Here is a 17,179-nt window from a genome sequence, read left to right as displayed (position 1 = left end):
TGTAGCAGCAGCTGCCTCCCGTTGAAATAAACAACATTCTGCTGTGATTTCCTTCTTTTCTGTGTTTTGACAGAACCAAGCCGAAGCTCATTATAAAGGCCATAAACACACACGTAAACTCAAAGCCATCGACAACCTGAAGAACAAACCAGGGAGGAGCCAGGGAAGAGAGAAAGACAGAGAGAGAAAGAAAGAGAGAGAAAGGGAAGAAGGGAAGAGAGGACATCTCCAAGCTCTGATGGACAGCAGTGTGTCGGACAAGACAGGTGTGTGTGTGTGTGTGTATATGTGTGATACATATATTACGTAATATGAGACATAATATGATGTCACAGGGATTCGCTGGTGATAGTTATACCATTTTATTGTAATCAGATGTTTGGGCGGTGGTAGCTGGAGATTTAAAAACGTTAAGTCTGTTCCAATGTGAAGGACCCTTCGTTCAGCCTAGAACTGCAGCCAGCGCTCAAGAAAAGAGTTTGTTTATTGTTTATTATAAGTGTAAAATAATTGATTAAATAGCATATTTGTCGGCGTAAGCACTTTGTTGAATCAACGCAGAAGTATAAATCAGCCTTTAGACTGTTCCATTCGTGTGACCTTTGTTACTAAGAAGGAGTCTTCACTGGACAGTCCTACCGTGAACCCCCTAGTCCACCTTTATTTGGGCTCCTTAACATGACCATCCTAATACACATGAAACTAAAACACTTTAACAATACCTTTCTTCTCATTACAAAGCTCAACTACTTAAAACCTTAAGTGTGGTGATGCTGCCTCCACCACCTCCACAAAGCCCTTAAGAGAGGCTAGCGAGCAAAGCAAAGCTACACTGTGAGCTGCAGTGCTCTGGAGATTGGGATTTTAACGCAGATGATGTTCTAAACGACTCTCCCCGACCAGGGGGCGAAGCTTCGAATATTCCAAGCCAAGCATATCACTGCCAAAGCTCTGGAGCTCTAAAGATGTTATTCAAGACAGCCACATTACTGCCAAATCACTAAAATTGAAGTATAGGAATCTCAAAACTACTGTAGTATTTTAGAGTACTTTAGTACTTTAGAGTAAGTTGTATTGTGTGCAATCATGAGCCAATCACAGAGCAGCGCTGCAACAAAACAAAATGAAACTTTCATTACAGTGAGAGCAGTTTTAAACATTTATCTCATTTAATGTGCTTCAATTAAACTCTTTTTTTGTTGTTGTCATTGTTTACGGAACAGTTCCATGTGAGTCCCAGGCTGCACAGCTGAAGCTTGAGGAAGCTCATGCTCAGAGCAGCTCAGTGATGCTCACTCCCATTTCCGACTCCTCCTCCATGGACACAGCGCCTCTTCAGTCTCCTCACATTTCTCCCAATTCCCAGCAATCAGGAAGCTCCTGTGAAGGTGCCCCAGACGCCCCTGTCCCCCTGGGCTCAGATTCAGAGCCTTCAGACCAGTCTAGTGGAGACAAGGAGCCGGAGCCTGGAGCGGAACCAAGCAAAGAGGGCCGAAAAAACTCCAAACACAATCTCCACTGTCCCGTCTGCAAAGTCACCGTCAATTCCAGCTCACAACTGGACGCTCATTATAGCGGTAAGGGATACTTTTGGAGCGCTGTCAGTTTTGCCTGATTATTTGAGATGGCACAGATCCGATGCCCATTGTCAGATATCCGGACCAACTCCAGAAATCATTTAGTTGGTTGTAACAGAACAAAAAGCATATTGTAATGGGGAAAAGCTGATATTTAAGCTTTCAATATCGGAAAAATGGTTTTCTGCCATCTCTAGTCATTGTTAATCTTCCATATCTCAGGGACTTGGGGTCTGCCACATTACCCAACTTATCTCAGCCTCATTATTATTCATCCAAACCATCAGAATGTGGACACGCCTTCATCTGCCGTGTGTTTGCACCTGACCACGCTTGCTCTGTGATCAAAAACACCCCAGTTTCATCTCCATAAGTAGTGCTGGATCTCTGCACTTGATCCTGATTATCTGGTTTTGACCGTTCAAATTAGGAGGAAAGTTTGAATGGTTTCCATAAAAGCAGCAACAAATGTAGCTGCAATGAATTTTAATAAAGTAGTAGGTATCCTCTCAATAGGAAACATCATGAAGTGTTAGCATCAGGACTAGTAGCATGGTTAGTGATGGTATCTTCTCAACTTACCCCATTCTTTTTATATGGCCCCTAAGTTGCTTGTAACAAAAGGTTGTTTATGTGATCAATTCAGCAACGTCTTTAGCCCTTAAAGCAACATTAGGTAGTGTTACCTTTAAATTACTGCTTCAAAAATCATTTCAATGCTTCACTGAGGAAGAATAGAGCTTCTGTCTTTGCTACTCTGGACTCAGCACTGCAGAAAGTGCACTATGTAAAGTTTGGGGGAGTGTAGAAAATCACCCATCTCCCTCCTCCTCCTGCTTGAGGACAGTGCTGTAAAAGTGAATTACACTCTGCAACTGTAGGGGGAGCCTATGAGCAGAACCACCAAATCTTGCCTCGTGTTCCTTTAACTCTAGTCCTGAAGATTGTACACTTTTTGCATTTGAGTAAACTGATATTCAGTCCTAACTCTGCTGAAACATGACGCATGGTTGTGGAGGCAAGTTTTGGCATTTGACTATTTGTAAAATAATGATTGAGGACATTTTAGTCCTTAACAAAAGGAAAATATCAGTTATAAAACATGCGCACAGCACTTTTGGCTCATTGCTACATATAGTATGCATAACCATGCATTTACAGCCACCCCTAGTGGTAGACAAATGTAATCACATTCCTTGAAATCTCCAAGGAGGAGAGCCACAGTTTATTTGGGGTCACAGAGGATGCAATACGTAACATACATGAGTAATACCAAAAGAATGAGTAATGTGGACATTAGGGCCAAAAAAAGAATGACTTAACAATGTTCTATTTTTGGTTCATAATGTATTGTTTCTTCACAGTGTAATGAAGCCTACAGTGGCTTAAAAAGCACAAGAAAACAGACAACAACATGGAACATGCTTCAGTCAGACAGCAGTGACTAATTACTTTATTGCAAGTCTCTATTCATGCTGACAAAGCAGTGATATGCTATGGAAGCTTGAGGCAAGAAGATGTCTATTACATTCGCAGAAGATGAGCCTATTTGTTGTGCCTGACAAGACAGTCTGGTCGGGCTTTTACAAAGTCTCCACTCAGTGAGCAGTCTAATTCTATATAGGCTCAATTCATCCAGTGGACAGCAGCAATAGTTTGAGACCAAGTGTTTTTTTGTTTGTTTTTTTTGTTTTTTGTAATTGCCATTAAGTTTTAGAGCCCTGCTGATGTATCAGTGGGACAATAATATCAGGATCTGAAGGGTTAACGACTTATATTTTATTGTAACTAACACCGGAAAATAAATAAATATAATATAAAAAAGGAATGACCTTTTAGTGTCCGTAACAGACTAAATTCACAAAATTTCACGACCCAAAGGCAAAAATGTCTGAGCGTTCAAAAACGAGTGTCAGTCTAAAAAAAAGTTTTAATTATTTAGGGACAAGTGCAGAATGTTGCCGCTTCATATGAGCTGATGTGTTAGTGTACGTCGTGGCAGTCTTGTCGACTTAAATACTGGATAGATTTTTAAAATAAGGATTGTACTCTGTAGGAATGTCAGAGCTGGACGATACGGCTGAAAATTATATCACAATGTTTCTTTATCTTGGTCAATACGATATAATTATGATATCAACATGAACAACAATAAAATAGCCACAGAAAGCCTGCCAAGAACTGAAAGCAACATGATATCACCATCAAACAACAACCACTTGGCTTTGTCAATATTAGTATTTTTAAACTAATTTTAAAATTGAGGGCAGATACTGTAAATAATGTATACAGAAATATTAAAAATATCATTGTTATTGAAACTGTTTATATTGTGATATATATTGATATTGAATTATTGTCCAGTCCTAATATTTATACAAACACTGTTTATTTTTGTTTTTATGAAGCAGTGGTTAAGTTGCATAAATGTATGGAGTATCCCAGCTCACTTCTGTTCACTAACAATACTAATATCTGTTATACTGTTTTTTTTATTTGGCAATGCACACAGCACAGACCACCAACAGAAAAAGAACAGTGGACAGAGGTAAATAAGTAATATAAACAGTGTAGTTTTCATATAAAATATTATTAAAAAGTTAAAACCCTCAGCGTTAGCATTCAGTCTGTGCAGCAAGAATTAGCTAAAACTATTATTTTATTTTTGATCATACAAAGTCATAAGCAAAATTCAAATGACGTTTAATGGATTTTCTATGTGCCTACTTCTATATATAATACACATCTGCAGATTTTAATAAACAATTATTAAAATTGACATAGTGCACTACAGCAAGTGTTCATCGAGGGACAAACTGAAAAGTGTTAGTTATGGTTCTTCATGAAGAAAGACATTGGCTAAAAGCTGTGCTGTAAACTGTCTTTCTGGGGCAACAGAGGAATGCGGTCACCCCAGGGCGTGGTGGGTGGCCCTACCATCCTCCTGCTTTTGTCTTTCACCCCCTCTCTGCTTGAGACTGTGTGCCGTTTGTCATGCCACCGACGAGTGTGTGATTGGTCTGATTGATGTTGTCATGGTTACAGGCTCTAAGCACAAGCTGATGTTGGAGGGTCAGTGTGTGCAGCCTCGGCGACGGGGAGGGAAGGTGGTCTCCTCCCGCATGAATCCCCGTCCCAAGCGCCATGGCAACAAGAACAGTACCACCTCCAGCAGCCAATCGTATCACTGCGATGTGTGCGATATAGCTGTCAACTCAGAAACTCAGCTCAAACAGGTCAGTTTGCTAAACGAACTTTAGCAACTCCAAGCTTGTTCGGTACTTTTAGAGGTATGGGAGAAACTTGACGGAGCACATTAAAGATGCATGATTAAAGGAGGGAAGTCAAGTTTTATTGTAGTCTTGTTTGTTTGAAGCTTAGGACATGGCATATTAGCGTATTATGCCATGTCCTCTTAACACACAGCCCATTTGTAAATAAGATGCTGTTTGTTTGGTTGAACAAAACAAGCTAAATCTAGAGGTTTTGAAAATGTTTCGACCAAAATGTTAATGTCTCGTGTTTGTGTATGTGTGTGGCTATATATATATATATTTATATATATAGGGTGAGCCATTTATATATATATATATATATATATATATATATATATATATATATATATATATATATAACAACATGGCGGCCATTTTGAAGTTGGCCCAATAAGTTTGATGTGTCACATGACCCTCTTCCCATTTGAAAAAACAAAAGTTGGATCCAAAATGGAATTTCACAAGAAAAACAATGGTGTGCTTATTAAGGTGTATTCATATAAATGGCCCACACTATATATATATAATTTATGTGTATATTAAAAAGACATCCTTGCTTAAATTGCATGTTTTATTGACTTTTCTCAAGTGAAAATTAACTTCACACATCCTCTGCAGTGTACGTCTTCATTTGGCACCGGCCACCTTTTATATTTATTTAAACAAAACGTTACAATAACAATAATTATGTTCCCTGGAGAGGATGTGATAAGTCCATTTCAAGCGTTTGCATAGAAAATGTTACACACTGTGCTTATATAAACGTTAAAGAATGCTGTCTGACCTAGTTCATCCTCACTGCAGCATATGAGCAGCCGGAGACATAAAGACAGACTGGCAGGAAAACCCCCCAAACCAAAGTTCAGCCCATACAACAAGAGCTCAGCCAACTCAGTGCTAGCGGTGAGTCACCACATACACACACAGATTTGACAAAATCTAGTTTCTAAATCAGCTCATGGTCAGTAACGTCACTATAAATCTTATGACTTAGTTTTGATTTGATTAGTGTAGTTCTTGTTTGTTTAGTTCATATGTCAGGCATTGTGAAACATTTATAGTCATTCCTTTGGACCATACAGTAGTTTGCCATTTGAGATTTCTGTCCTCCCTCCAGAGAATGTACAAATGCCAAGAATCTCTGTTTTGTTTATTCTCTTGAATGTTTAACTGAACAAATCACAAAAAAATGCAAAAATGTCTCTGACCAACTTGGTTGTATTTCATAAATATTAATTTTGTATTTCTGTCTGTAAATCACTACAAAACCTTGTCATGTTTGTTGCTTTGATTGCAACATATATCTCTTTAAAATCCCAGTATACGCCTCTACATCACTGGTACCTTCGATGCCATGGGCACTATGCAATGGCAGGTGTTGGCACCTTTCACTTATAACAATCCGCATGGTCTCCTTGGCAAAGAGAATTTGACATCCATTTTTTCCCCAAAACAAACTAAAACATGAACTCACCTGATCTCACCTCTTTTGTCTTTTGAAACAACTGAGATGAGCTTGGACCCAGAGAACTCTGTACAGAAATACAGGTTTCGGTTTTGTCCTGTGCTGGCTGATGACACAAAGGTCAGACGCCTTCACGACGCCACCGCGTCACCCCTTCATTTAATATAATTCATTTAATTTTATTAACAATTCACTCTAATTTTATCAACCTCTGTATCAATTTTTTGGAATGTGTTGCCAGCATTAAATTCTAATTTTGTTTACATTTACACAACGCAGTCGAGCTGGTCAGTTTTTTCTTTATTATTGAATTATGTCAATCCCTTTGGAGTCTAAGTCTATCTTCTTTAATTAGATTTTAAATGCACTTTATCTCTGTGTTTTATATTGCACTGTTCAGAACAGTCTCAGCTCTCTCCGTAATGAGCCCCATTTGACCCAGGGCACTGAGAACAGAGATAATTTAGCCCTAAATCTGAAAAGATTTCAGAAATTCTTCACATCTCTTGTGTAAACATCTCTTTACTAATGAATATCTGTTGGTCGGTTTCCCACAAAATGTATCCAGGCACATACATTCACCAATTACTAATGGTCAGAGGCAGATGAAGTGCATCTCATCCCCACTTTAAAGCCACATCATTCCGAATGTGGATCTTGTGATTTAAGGTGGAATCAAAAGAGCAGATTTTGTAGATTCAGTCAATGTTTGAAAAGCTATTCTGCACCATATTGATATTTTATTAGAAGATATTTATAAGAACAATGACAAACATTACATTTGGTGCACGGGGAGCATTTGTCAACCCCGGATGGTCAAAGAACATTTCAGGAGAATTAACAGACCACTTTTCCAGACATTGGGTTTGTTAAAAGAAATAACAAACCAGAAACGTCAGAATAATTGTTCCCCCTCACTGTAAACACGACTCAATTTCACAAACTCTCCAAATATCAAGTGTACACACAATGCTTATTCGCATGTCACTGCACCCCACCCCACTGTTTGTGTGTTTGTAGAACGCTGGTATGGCAGGTCTCTCAGGCGGGGCTGGCTCCGCCTTTGGGGGAGTGTACCACCCCTACAGCCTCACCACAGTATCATCTCAGGTGAGCCTTCAGGTCATATCACCTCCAAACTTCAAAGGCTTATGTCTAATGAGGACAGGAGGCCTTAGAGTCACTTTTGTGGACAATGCAGATAGCTCAAGAAATCGAATTTCTCACTTTAAAGCTACAGAATAATTAAGTATTTCAAGTATTACTGAATAATTAATTGGTTGCATAACGATTTGTATTAGCCACTGAATATTTCACAAGAATTACTGAATAATTAATGATACATTTTATATGATTTATTTATGTCAGCGCTGTCCAAAGAAAAACATGTATCTCCAAAATAGTAGATAGTGGAACTCAGTGTAAAAAAACTATTCCAATTAATTCTGGGGCATTTCTATTGGTCCGTTCATTGTGAAATGTTCACACAACTGCTGCTGTGTTCCAATGACGTAAACTAAAAATAGACAAAACGTGGTGATACATGTTTTTCTTTGGATAGTGACTGTATGTTATTTTATGATATTTATTTTAACAGATATTATTTGTGTAGCACTGGCATGGACATGGTAGTGTGTGTGTGGTTGGTGTAGTGTAGTGAATAATACTGCTGTCTTCCATAAGACAGCCCTGACTGGAGAGCCATATCCAAGTACACCACTATGAGTGTCCTGGGGCAAGACTCTGCATTTTGAATCTGTAACATGATTTAAACTGTAAATTGAATAAGAAAATCTGAATGAGAAAGTCTGCCAAATCTGTAAATATTTGGAAATAAGTTCCTTGGGATAAAATATGGGAAAAAAAAGAAAAAACGTGTGAACTGATGAGTAAACAGACTCTCAGATTGTTTTATAATATTCATAGAGTCATTCTGGGCCCACTGAACTACAATGGTTGGGTATTTATCCAGCTGTCAGAGTCTTAAACCAGGCTCATTTTAGATTTAGTTATTTTTGGCTACAGTGAAAGATGCCTAACATTAACGCATGCATGTGTACACATCATTACTGAACATGCTGAACAACTGAGCAGCTAAATACGGCTTTCTTTACATGATTACAGATGCATGTTCACTGTTCATTGCTTTAGATTAACGCCTATAGAAATAGAAATGAAAGAACTGTTGTTTTACCTTTGATTCTTTTTATATCCTTTGTGTTTTGTTTTTTCTCTCTCAGACCAAATTAGCTCTTCAGAAGGAGCTGTCCAAAACACTGACCGCTGGCTTTCTACCTTCACCGCTGACCCCCGCGACCCTCTGCACCATGGCAACCAACCCCCTGACCCTCCGCCACACTCCTGGGCCAACCGCCATTATACAAACCCCTTTACTTAGCCCTGCCCTCTTTAGACCTGCCCCTGGACCCCTGAGGGCAGCTCACACCCCAATCATTTTTTCTCCTTATTAGCCCCGCCCACCAGAGACTATAAGTTACAGACTCATTTTATTGTGAAGAAGAGCAAAGAGGTCATTCAAGAAGAGGTGATAACTAAAAATAAAACTATGCAGCCAGAGAGATACCTGCCCTGACCTTTTATAGGAAGAGCCAGCTGTTCACTATAAAATAAGAGCCATTTCAAATCCAATTGCTTTGTTGCAACAGAAACCCCAGTTAGTTTGGTTTGAGTGATTTGTTATGATCTCTTTGTCCATGTGAAAGCGTCTGATCTATTAGTGCTCCGCCCGAAAATGTGTCCTTTCATAGCGACGGTTGCTAAGTTGGTCACTTACAGAATGTTTGCAAAAGCTTCATTCAAGACATTCCCTGTGTCCAAAATGGCTCCCTATTCACTCTTCCCTGTATTATTCACTGTTTAGTGCACTATTATAGGAAACTGAATTCAGGAGAGTAGTGAATGATTTCGAACACTACCTCATGCGGGTTTTCACCAAACAACACAGTGGATTATGGGTAATTTGATATCTGCTAGTGTACATGGGTTGAACACTACTTTTTGCAGTGCATTGTGGGATTGTTTGAGTGCACTGAAAATTGCAAACAGCTACAGCTGTTTTTCTATGTGCGTTATTGTATGTTCTTAGGCCCCGTCCACATGGATCCATTTTTATTTAAAATAAAGTTTTATTTATTTCCTCTCTCCGTTTTTAAAAACATACCCATTCAGACGAACATGAAAATGGTTGTATTCTTATGCCAGTCAAGCAGGGGGCCATAGTACCTCTTAAAGAGAGACACCAAAACACCACGGAGCATGAGAGAAACATGGTGGTTTAATCTCAAATCACTTCATACTACATATGTACTGTACTACACAAGTCATGAACTTACTGAATCTATATTTTAATAGTGCATCATTTTTAATATGGCATCATTTATAGTTATTCATATGTGGGAATCTGAAATATAGTGCTAGCTGCATGTACATTGAGTTTAATGACTTATGTACTTCACCATACGGGGGGTGAGGAGGTATTTGCATTTCAGCGAGACACAGGCACGTTGTGTGACGTAAGCATTTTTGAAAATTTCCGCTTACCTCTGTCCAAACAGAAAATAAACAGATCCATGTGGACGGGGACATACATTTTCATGTTTTTGCAGAAAGACATCTTCCACCACCAAATGTACATTCCAATATTCAAGAACGTATCACCAAGAACAGTTTAATCACCCCGATGTTGTTCTTGACTCACCCCAAATAACATTCTGACTTGCCAGTGAGAATGACTTGAAAGTCCCATCATGAGCTCGTTCTTGCAAGGTGATTTCTCAAGAACCTTCTCAAGTCCATTTATTGCATTCTTGCTATTGACAAACACCCCCTGTTGTAGCTGTTCAAAGGAAGTGAAAAATTGCTGCCTTGCTAAAGTTAACTTGCTTACACAACAGATTTATCAAGCCTCCTGAGTAGGTGACGTTCGCATTGAATCAAACCTAAATGATGTGTTCTAAAAGTATTTTGTGCTACAGGTTCTTGATAGGTTGAATGGGATTTTGGCAAACATTTTGTAAAGTGTGTCCAGTTTTCCTTGAGGCTCTGGTTAGCCTCTCCTCACCGTCCTCTGGTGCTTTAAGGACATATCATTAGTTGCCAAGAATTCCTTAGTTTCCTTTTACAGTTCATTAAGCTGTAAGTACTAACCAGGTCCAAGTGAGGTACAAACTCTAAACTACAAGGTAATTCTACTGAGCAGCCTGATGGCCAGTTCCAAAAATCATGATCTAAATTTTCAATGAAATTCTAGTTAATAACTGGGCTTAATGCAAACATACCATGGAACAGTTTTCGGTTAAAGGAACACTAGGTAGTATATTTACCTTAAAATTACAGCTTCGAAATCATTGTGATGCTTCACTGACCTGTAATACAGAGATTTGAGTCTCTGTCTTTGCTATGTTGGGCTCAGCATTGCAGAGAATGCACTATGTAACTTTTAGAGGCGGGTGGGGAACCACCCCCCTCCCTTCCCTTTGATTTCAGGACAATGTTGTAAAAAGTGAATTACACATGCAACTATAGGGGGAGCCCAGGAGCAATAATATAAATCTAACCTAGTGTTCCTTTAAGCAAAATACCAATTACCAAATAATTTACTCAATAAGGACCAGAAAATGATAGTTATTAAAATGAATGGGCAGTCGGTAAACATTAATGTCAGAAGTATAGGAAAGAACACAAATCTGAAAAATCCCTAAGTAAATGGTAAGGTGTCTTGGTTATAGACACATTCATTAAATGACTCAATTCTTCAGCTATCTTTGCACCATTTTATACCCCTTTATATCTATCTGCTAACTAGGTGACATTGATTTAACATATAATAATAATACAGTATATAACTTAGGTTAAAAGTCTGGTTTCATCTGATACACAGCAAACATTAGAACCGATTACTCAGAATTATTAAATATTATTAAATAGTTTTTACCTCACACGGACCTGCTTTATACTTAGAGTTGAGGGACTGTAAATGAAATGTTACCCCTCTTCTTGTCTGGTGTATTGTGAAGGACCATGGATACCTCCTGCCTCCAACAACGAAGACAGGCCATTTAAGACGGAGTCAATGTGATGTTTTTGTTTGTGTTTTAATACTTTTTTTAGCTAGTAGAGGTGCTTTAGGTGTATTTTAGTGTTCATAAGGCAGTTGCCAAAATCCCTTTACTTGATGAATAAATATTGTTTGCTTTTTTTGTTTTGTATATAAACTATTTAAAAACAAGGTCTAGCGAGAGGTAGAGTAGTACTAAGAAACAGAAAGTGAGGGAAGGGATTTTTCAGGAAGCCAAAAGCTGTTTTTAACTTGTTCTTACATTTGCAAATGTGCAATTAAAAGTGAGGGCTTTACAGTATTACAGAGAAAAAAAAAGTGAAGAAAAGAATAGTTGTTTAGAATAGCTGCTGTTGATGGCATTTGGTCATTTTTGAGCAAAATTTGGCCGTTCTTTTTTGAGTAGATTGACTCACAGCAGCAGTCTTTTCAGCCTTGTCTCTATCTGCACTGTTTTTCCTGTAGGTTCACCTGTGATGATGAGGTGGAGCCTGTGCAAAACTCCGCCCACATTAATACACTGCTAAGGAATTACCACAAATTCCTCCTTCTAGAAAACCAGCCCCAACTCAGAAAAACGGCATTATACAGAGTACAGATGAATTTACAAATACTCTTAACTGAAGAATAAATGAAGCACGTTCTCAACCGGCTACACACTTAAATATTTACCTGCAACTTCAGTGCACTATTTCTGTTTGCGACGAATTAAAATGCGCTGTTAGTTTACAGTGTTAGTTATTTTCTCTTAGAAACTCAAACCATGCCATTTGACCAGGAGCGTTCAAACGTAACCGCACATAACCTTTTCATGTTTCTTGTTACCTCACAGAATTCAGTATCTGCGGGAGACAGATCAGGCTAAAAACGCTGGTGTGTTACCTTCAGTTACTTCCTTTTCACCCTGTTATCCAAGATACTGTTTTCTTCAGCCATTGACAATCAGTTCCAGGCGGGTGGCTGTTGGGAGGCTAAGGGTAGAAGACGTCCTTAGTTACGACGGCAAAGGATCAGGGGCCCTGAGCCAGGCCTTAATCTTAACAAAGATGAACAAAAAACTTGAGAGCAGGCAAGAGGAGGCATCTACAAACAACTTGCTCATGGAGCGTATGGAGAAGTACATTTTCAGGGACAATAAAACAGGTAACTGGGTTAAAACAACTGTTACAGAGTTTAAAACTACACTATATGTCCAAACGTTTGTGGAAACCTCAATGCAGTACAGTAGAAATAGGGATTTTATCTCCACTTTGCTGTAGTCTCTAAGTCTCTGCTCTTTTGGGAAGGATTTACGTTAGATGCTTTGCACTGAGCATGGTCAGGTTTTTTTAATCAGTGCTTTGCAAATGAGGAAATACAGGAATTGTACAATTATACATCTTTGTCTACAGTGGGTGCACCTTAAAGTAGCTGAATACACTAATTCATTATAAGGGTTGTCTACAAACATTTGGACATGTAGTGTAGTTTACACATATGCACACAGCCATATATGTGTTAAGTCTTATATTTACTCTGACTTGAGGTGGGGAGCTACTACACCTTGTTTGCATCCGTTGTGCATTTTGATGGTTTTAGAAACAAGTCATATCAAACTTTTGCCTTTGTTTATTTTTTCTATTCTTTTATTTTATTTCTATAAATGCCATTACACTTTGTTATTAATGTAAGCGTTTTATTACTGGACCAATGAAAAAAAATGACTTGGCGAGCTTGTGAGTGGTGCAGTCTAAGCACTGGCCGCCATCTGGAGATTGCAGATTCAGCCCCCGGTGATGTCTCAGCCCTCTGAGACCAGGAGTCAAAGAGTGCAGAAACGGCTTTACTCTCTGTGTGAGCGGGATGACCCCCAGGCTCCCTTCGTCACAGTTTGCGTAGTGTTAGCTAGGGTGGCGTCCGTCAGCAGCAGGCGTTGTTCTCCAGTGCATTGAAGTTTCCAGTGTTACATTAGCAGCGGTTCGAAAAGAGACGGTGGCTGGCTTCATGTCTCCCAGGTCAGTGACGATGTGTGTGATTGGGGGAGTCAGGGTGGAATTGGTGATGACTAATGATGGGAGAATATTGGGGTATACAAGTAAAATGATTTAAAAAAAAAAGAAAATATTACTCTCGTTACTGTTATATTCGCTAAAGTTAATGTTCTTTTCCTTCTGTTGCAAAGTAGCCATTTCAGAGAAACAAGGTTTTTAGGTCAGTGACAACCATGTGCCATTACATTGTGTGTTGTTAGCATTTTAAGCACCGCAAGCAGTTAAGACTTTAAACAATACGTCTAAAAGTAGAAAGGCTTCCCTTCCAACGTGTCACATTGCACCTTATTGGAATATTTGGTCACTATGAAGCCTAAAAACAGTGCCATAATAAAGGAGGCTACAGTGTATTACGTAGTATGTGCAATACAATGTCTTTACCTTTTCTTAGCATTTTTGCATCCTTGAACCTCATCCCTCTGTCATCTGATTTGTTCATATATAAAGCAATTTGACTGGAGATGTCTGAACTACAGATTGAGAGATACACTGTACTGTTTGAACATCAGAGACCACCCTTCACTGACTTAATGAAAAACTGGAAAAAACCTACAGGAACGATAACGACAAGATCTGTTGTTGCACCACCAACGTCTGCGTCAGATGTATAGCATTTAAAGCCTTCATCTTTCAGAGGAAGGAGAAGACCAAGCACAACCTTTTCTTCAGATCTGAACAAATGTACAGCTGCGGACACAGCGAGGATGAGGAATGAAAGGTTGTGTAGCCGTCAAGAAGAACATTATATTTACTGCTGATGTTCTCAGAAGAACGCACCAGAGTTGATCAGAGATCAAACTTCCACATCACTGACTGTGTTTGGGATTAAACAGAAAATGCCAACAACCAAACCTTGGAAAAAGGATCTGCGCAGACGTCTTGGGAAAAAGGAATGGAAACTGTAATAAATGCAAAGGCAAAACTAAAGTTTAGTTGTCGAAGCTTGGTGGTCTGTGATTTTTGGACAGTACTGTACTGTTATACAAGATGAGGACATGATGTATACTGTAATAAGAAGCTGCTATCATGTTCCATTTCCATTTCTCTGTGAAATTTGAACCTCATTGTGCAGTAGAATATTAAAGAATACGAGTTCATGAGTCCTGAGTTGTACTGAAACCTCACCTGTTGTGTCTCTGGTGGATATTTCTGAGTATCCCTTGCAATAATGTAAAGATATTAATAGAGATTTTGTGTAAAGTATATTGTTGTTATTGGTCATATAAAAGAATAATGCCATTACCATTTTCTTTCCTGTTATGATTTCCTGCTTTTTTCTTTCTGGCTGCCTTGCGTTAAAACATTAAAACACTTACTAAAATTAATAGATTTAATTCAAATGTACATATTAAATTATAGCACATATTATTTCAGTACTTTATACCTGATCCCCAGACTGCTAGAGTCATTCATTCATTCATTCATTATCTGTAACCCTTATCCAGTTCAGGGTCGCGGTGGGTCCAGAGCCTACCTGGAATCATTGGGCGCAAGGCGGAGAATACACCCTGGAGGGAGCGCCAGTCCTTCACAGGGCAACACACACTCTCACACGGACACTTTTGAGTCACCAATCCACCTGCAACATGTGTTTTTGGACTGTGGGAGGAAACTGGAGCACCCGGAGGAAACCTACACGGACACGGGGAGAACACACCAACTCCTCACAGACAGTCACCCGGAGCGGGAATCGAATGCCCACAACCTCCAGGTCCCTGGAGCTATGTGACTGCAACACTACCTGCTGCTACTTTATGTTGAATTTCCAATAGAAATTGTCCAAAATTACATGTTACATTGGCATACATTAAAATAAACTTTTATTTTTCTTGGGTGCCATTTTACAATAACCCTACTTTTATGAAGTGTTCCTAATGTTTTAAAACACCTTAAAATTATTAGTAAACAGCTGTGTTCAGAACATACAAAGAGGTTCTGCTGGTTTTCTAAGTGACCAGAGATCTGAACAGGGCACCTGAATTTAGCAAGCAACAGGTCACTGAAGGCAAGGCAAATTTATTTGTACAGCACACTTCATATACTGCACTCATTCAACGTGCTTTACAAAAAAAATTTAAAACAATTGAAATAAGACATGAGTAAGAGGGCTTTTATGTGTTAAAACTTATTAATGATTTATGATGCCTTTTTATTCATAAGCTTTTTTTAAGGTGGTCCTACTGTGAAATTTTTTGGATTGGTTAATAGAATGTCACAGCAGGAATGTTTTGATGACGGTGACAATGTGTGTAATAAAAGTTGTGGTGTATTTTAGAATAGCGCCAAACTATACCAGCCTTCATTAACCTGAGAATCACATAAAGACAGCCACAGATCTGAAAACCTCCAAAACCTTTCACATCCGAAGTATGATAAGACTTCTAGAGTACTCCACATAGTGCACACTCTGAATAAATTAGCATTTGGAACGGTGTGCTTGACCTTTGCTTTGCTCTTCAGGCAGATATAAAGACCGTCTCCATCCTCAGGCGGTAGTTTCCGGAGTGCCTTTCCAAAGACTTTTACAGGAAAGCCCTTATCTGCCACTGAAAAGACTTCTCCTGAGGCTCTTTTCTAATGGCAGCAGTGCTAATTATTCTGACACGCTCTCACAATCAAACTATGTAATATCTAGCTATGTTCTTTTGACTTGAAACATAGCTGCTCTTTTTAAGGCCTGTGTATTAGGCCCATAATACTTGCATTTTGCTGATTGTCTCCTTTAAAACATGTTGTACTCCACTGACATCTCCTGGTAGGTCTGCTTTGATTCATCTGTTCTGACAATGAGGGAAACAATACATGAGATTTTTAGAATTACACCACACTGGTCGAACTTACTGGAGTTGTGTGTTTACCTGGTGGTATTTTTACCACCTGGAAACACAGCCAAAAGTAGTGACATCCTAATTTTTGTGACTTCACGTCCTGTGTTTGGTTCATTTAGATGCTATTGGTCCATACTGTGTTCACACGAACCACACCAGAAATCATTTAAAAACAGATCAAAGCCTGTCTGCAGTTGGTCAAAGGGAAGCATTCACATTTCCTCTAACAAACCGCATTAAGTTCCTTTTAATCAAACCATAGCTGACAATTATAAAAAACACCCTTAAGAACTGGCCCGAGCACACACAGGTGAAGAGTGAGGGCTCATGAATGCACATTCCCTCATTTGAAATTCAACTGCTAGTGTACAATGTTTTATTTCCCTGGTAATAAAAGGCAGATCATACTGGCTTATGCTGATTAAAGCTGATCTGGTGAAGGTTTCACCAGCATACTGGTTGACCATCATACAGCATCCAAAACTCAACATATGCTGGTTTTATTGGTAGTTGGTCTATGCCAGTGAACTTGATTGAATGTTAATACAGATAATACTGAACATATTAAAAAATATAGTAACAAAATTCAGGGAATCCATATTTTTACCCATTAACAGAGTCCCCAGGTACCTCTGTTTATTTTACACAATCAATAAAGCTCTTATATTTGGTTGGGAACAATTCTCCAAATCGTCTTCCTCCAGCTCTTCTTTTAGGCCCTAGATCCACATTGTGCGGATGTTCTCATGGACTGATGATGCCTCCTACAGGCCTGTAAAAATTAATGCGCCACAATAACCGTCCATGGACTCTTCACATCCCATGAGAACTTCAGGCTTTGCAGTCTACTCTCGTTCGTTCATTTGTTAATTTTTGTAAACAATTCCTTCTGTTCACGGTCATGGTGGATCTGGAGCCCACTGGAAA

The 17,179-nt window shown here is 39.0% G+C and overlaps 1 protein-coding gene across 5 annotated transcripts in view; it reads left to right on the top strand.

Annotated features, from left to right (window-relative positions):
- Positions 1-14,619, top strand: part of LOC136692366 (zinc finger protein 385C-like) — a 104,921-nt gene extending 90,302 nt beyond the window's left edge. For 3 of the 5 annotated variants that reach the window (XM_066665703.1, XM_066665704.1, XM_066665706.1), the window contains 6 exons: positions 74-266; positions 1,224-1,577; positions 4,623-4,813; positions 5,657-5,755; positions 7,338-7,427; positions 8,558-14,619. In XM_066665703.1, coding sequence (XP_066521800.1) covers positions 74-266; positions 1,224-1,577; positions 4,623-4,813; positions 5,657-5,755; positions 7,338-7,427; positions 8,558-8,788 — 1,158 coding nt within the window. In that variant the 3' untranslated portion in view covers positions 8,789-14,619. The remainder of the gene's footprint in view (positions 1-73; positions 267-1,223; positions 1,578-4,622; positions 4,814-5,656; positions 5,756-7,337; positions 7,428-8,557) is intronic. The other 2 variants (XR_010801937.1, XR_010801936.1) reach the window with 2 other exon arrangements.
- Positions 14,620-17,179: the final 2,560 nt, after the last annotated feature.

This window comes from Hoplias malabaricus, chromosome 3 (genome assembly GCF_029633855.1).
Source record: "Hoplias malabaricus isolate fHopMal1 chromosome 3, fHopMal1.hap1, whole genome shotgun sequence".
NCBI lineage: Eukaryota > Metazoa > Chordata > Actinopteri > Characiformes > Erythrinidae > Hoplias > Hoplias malabaricus.
The sequence above is the reverse complement of the archived record's forward strand: the minus strand, read 5'-3'. Positions and strand labels throughout refer to the sequence as shown.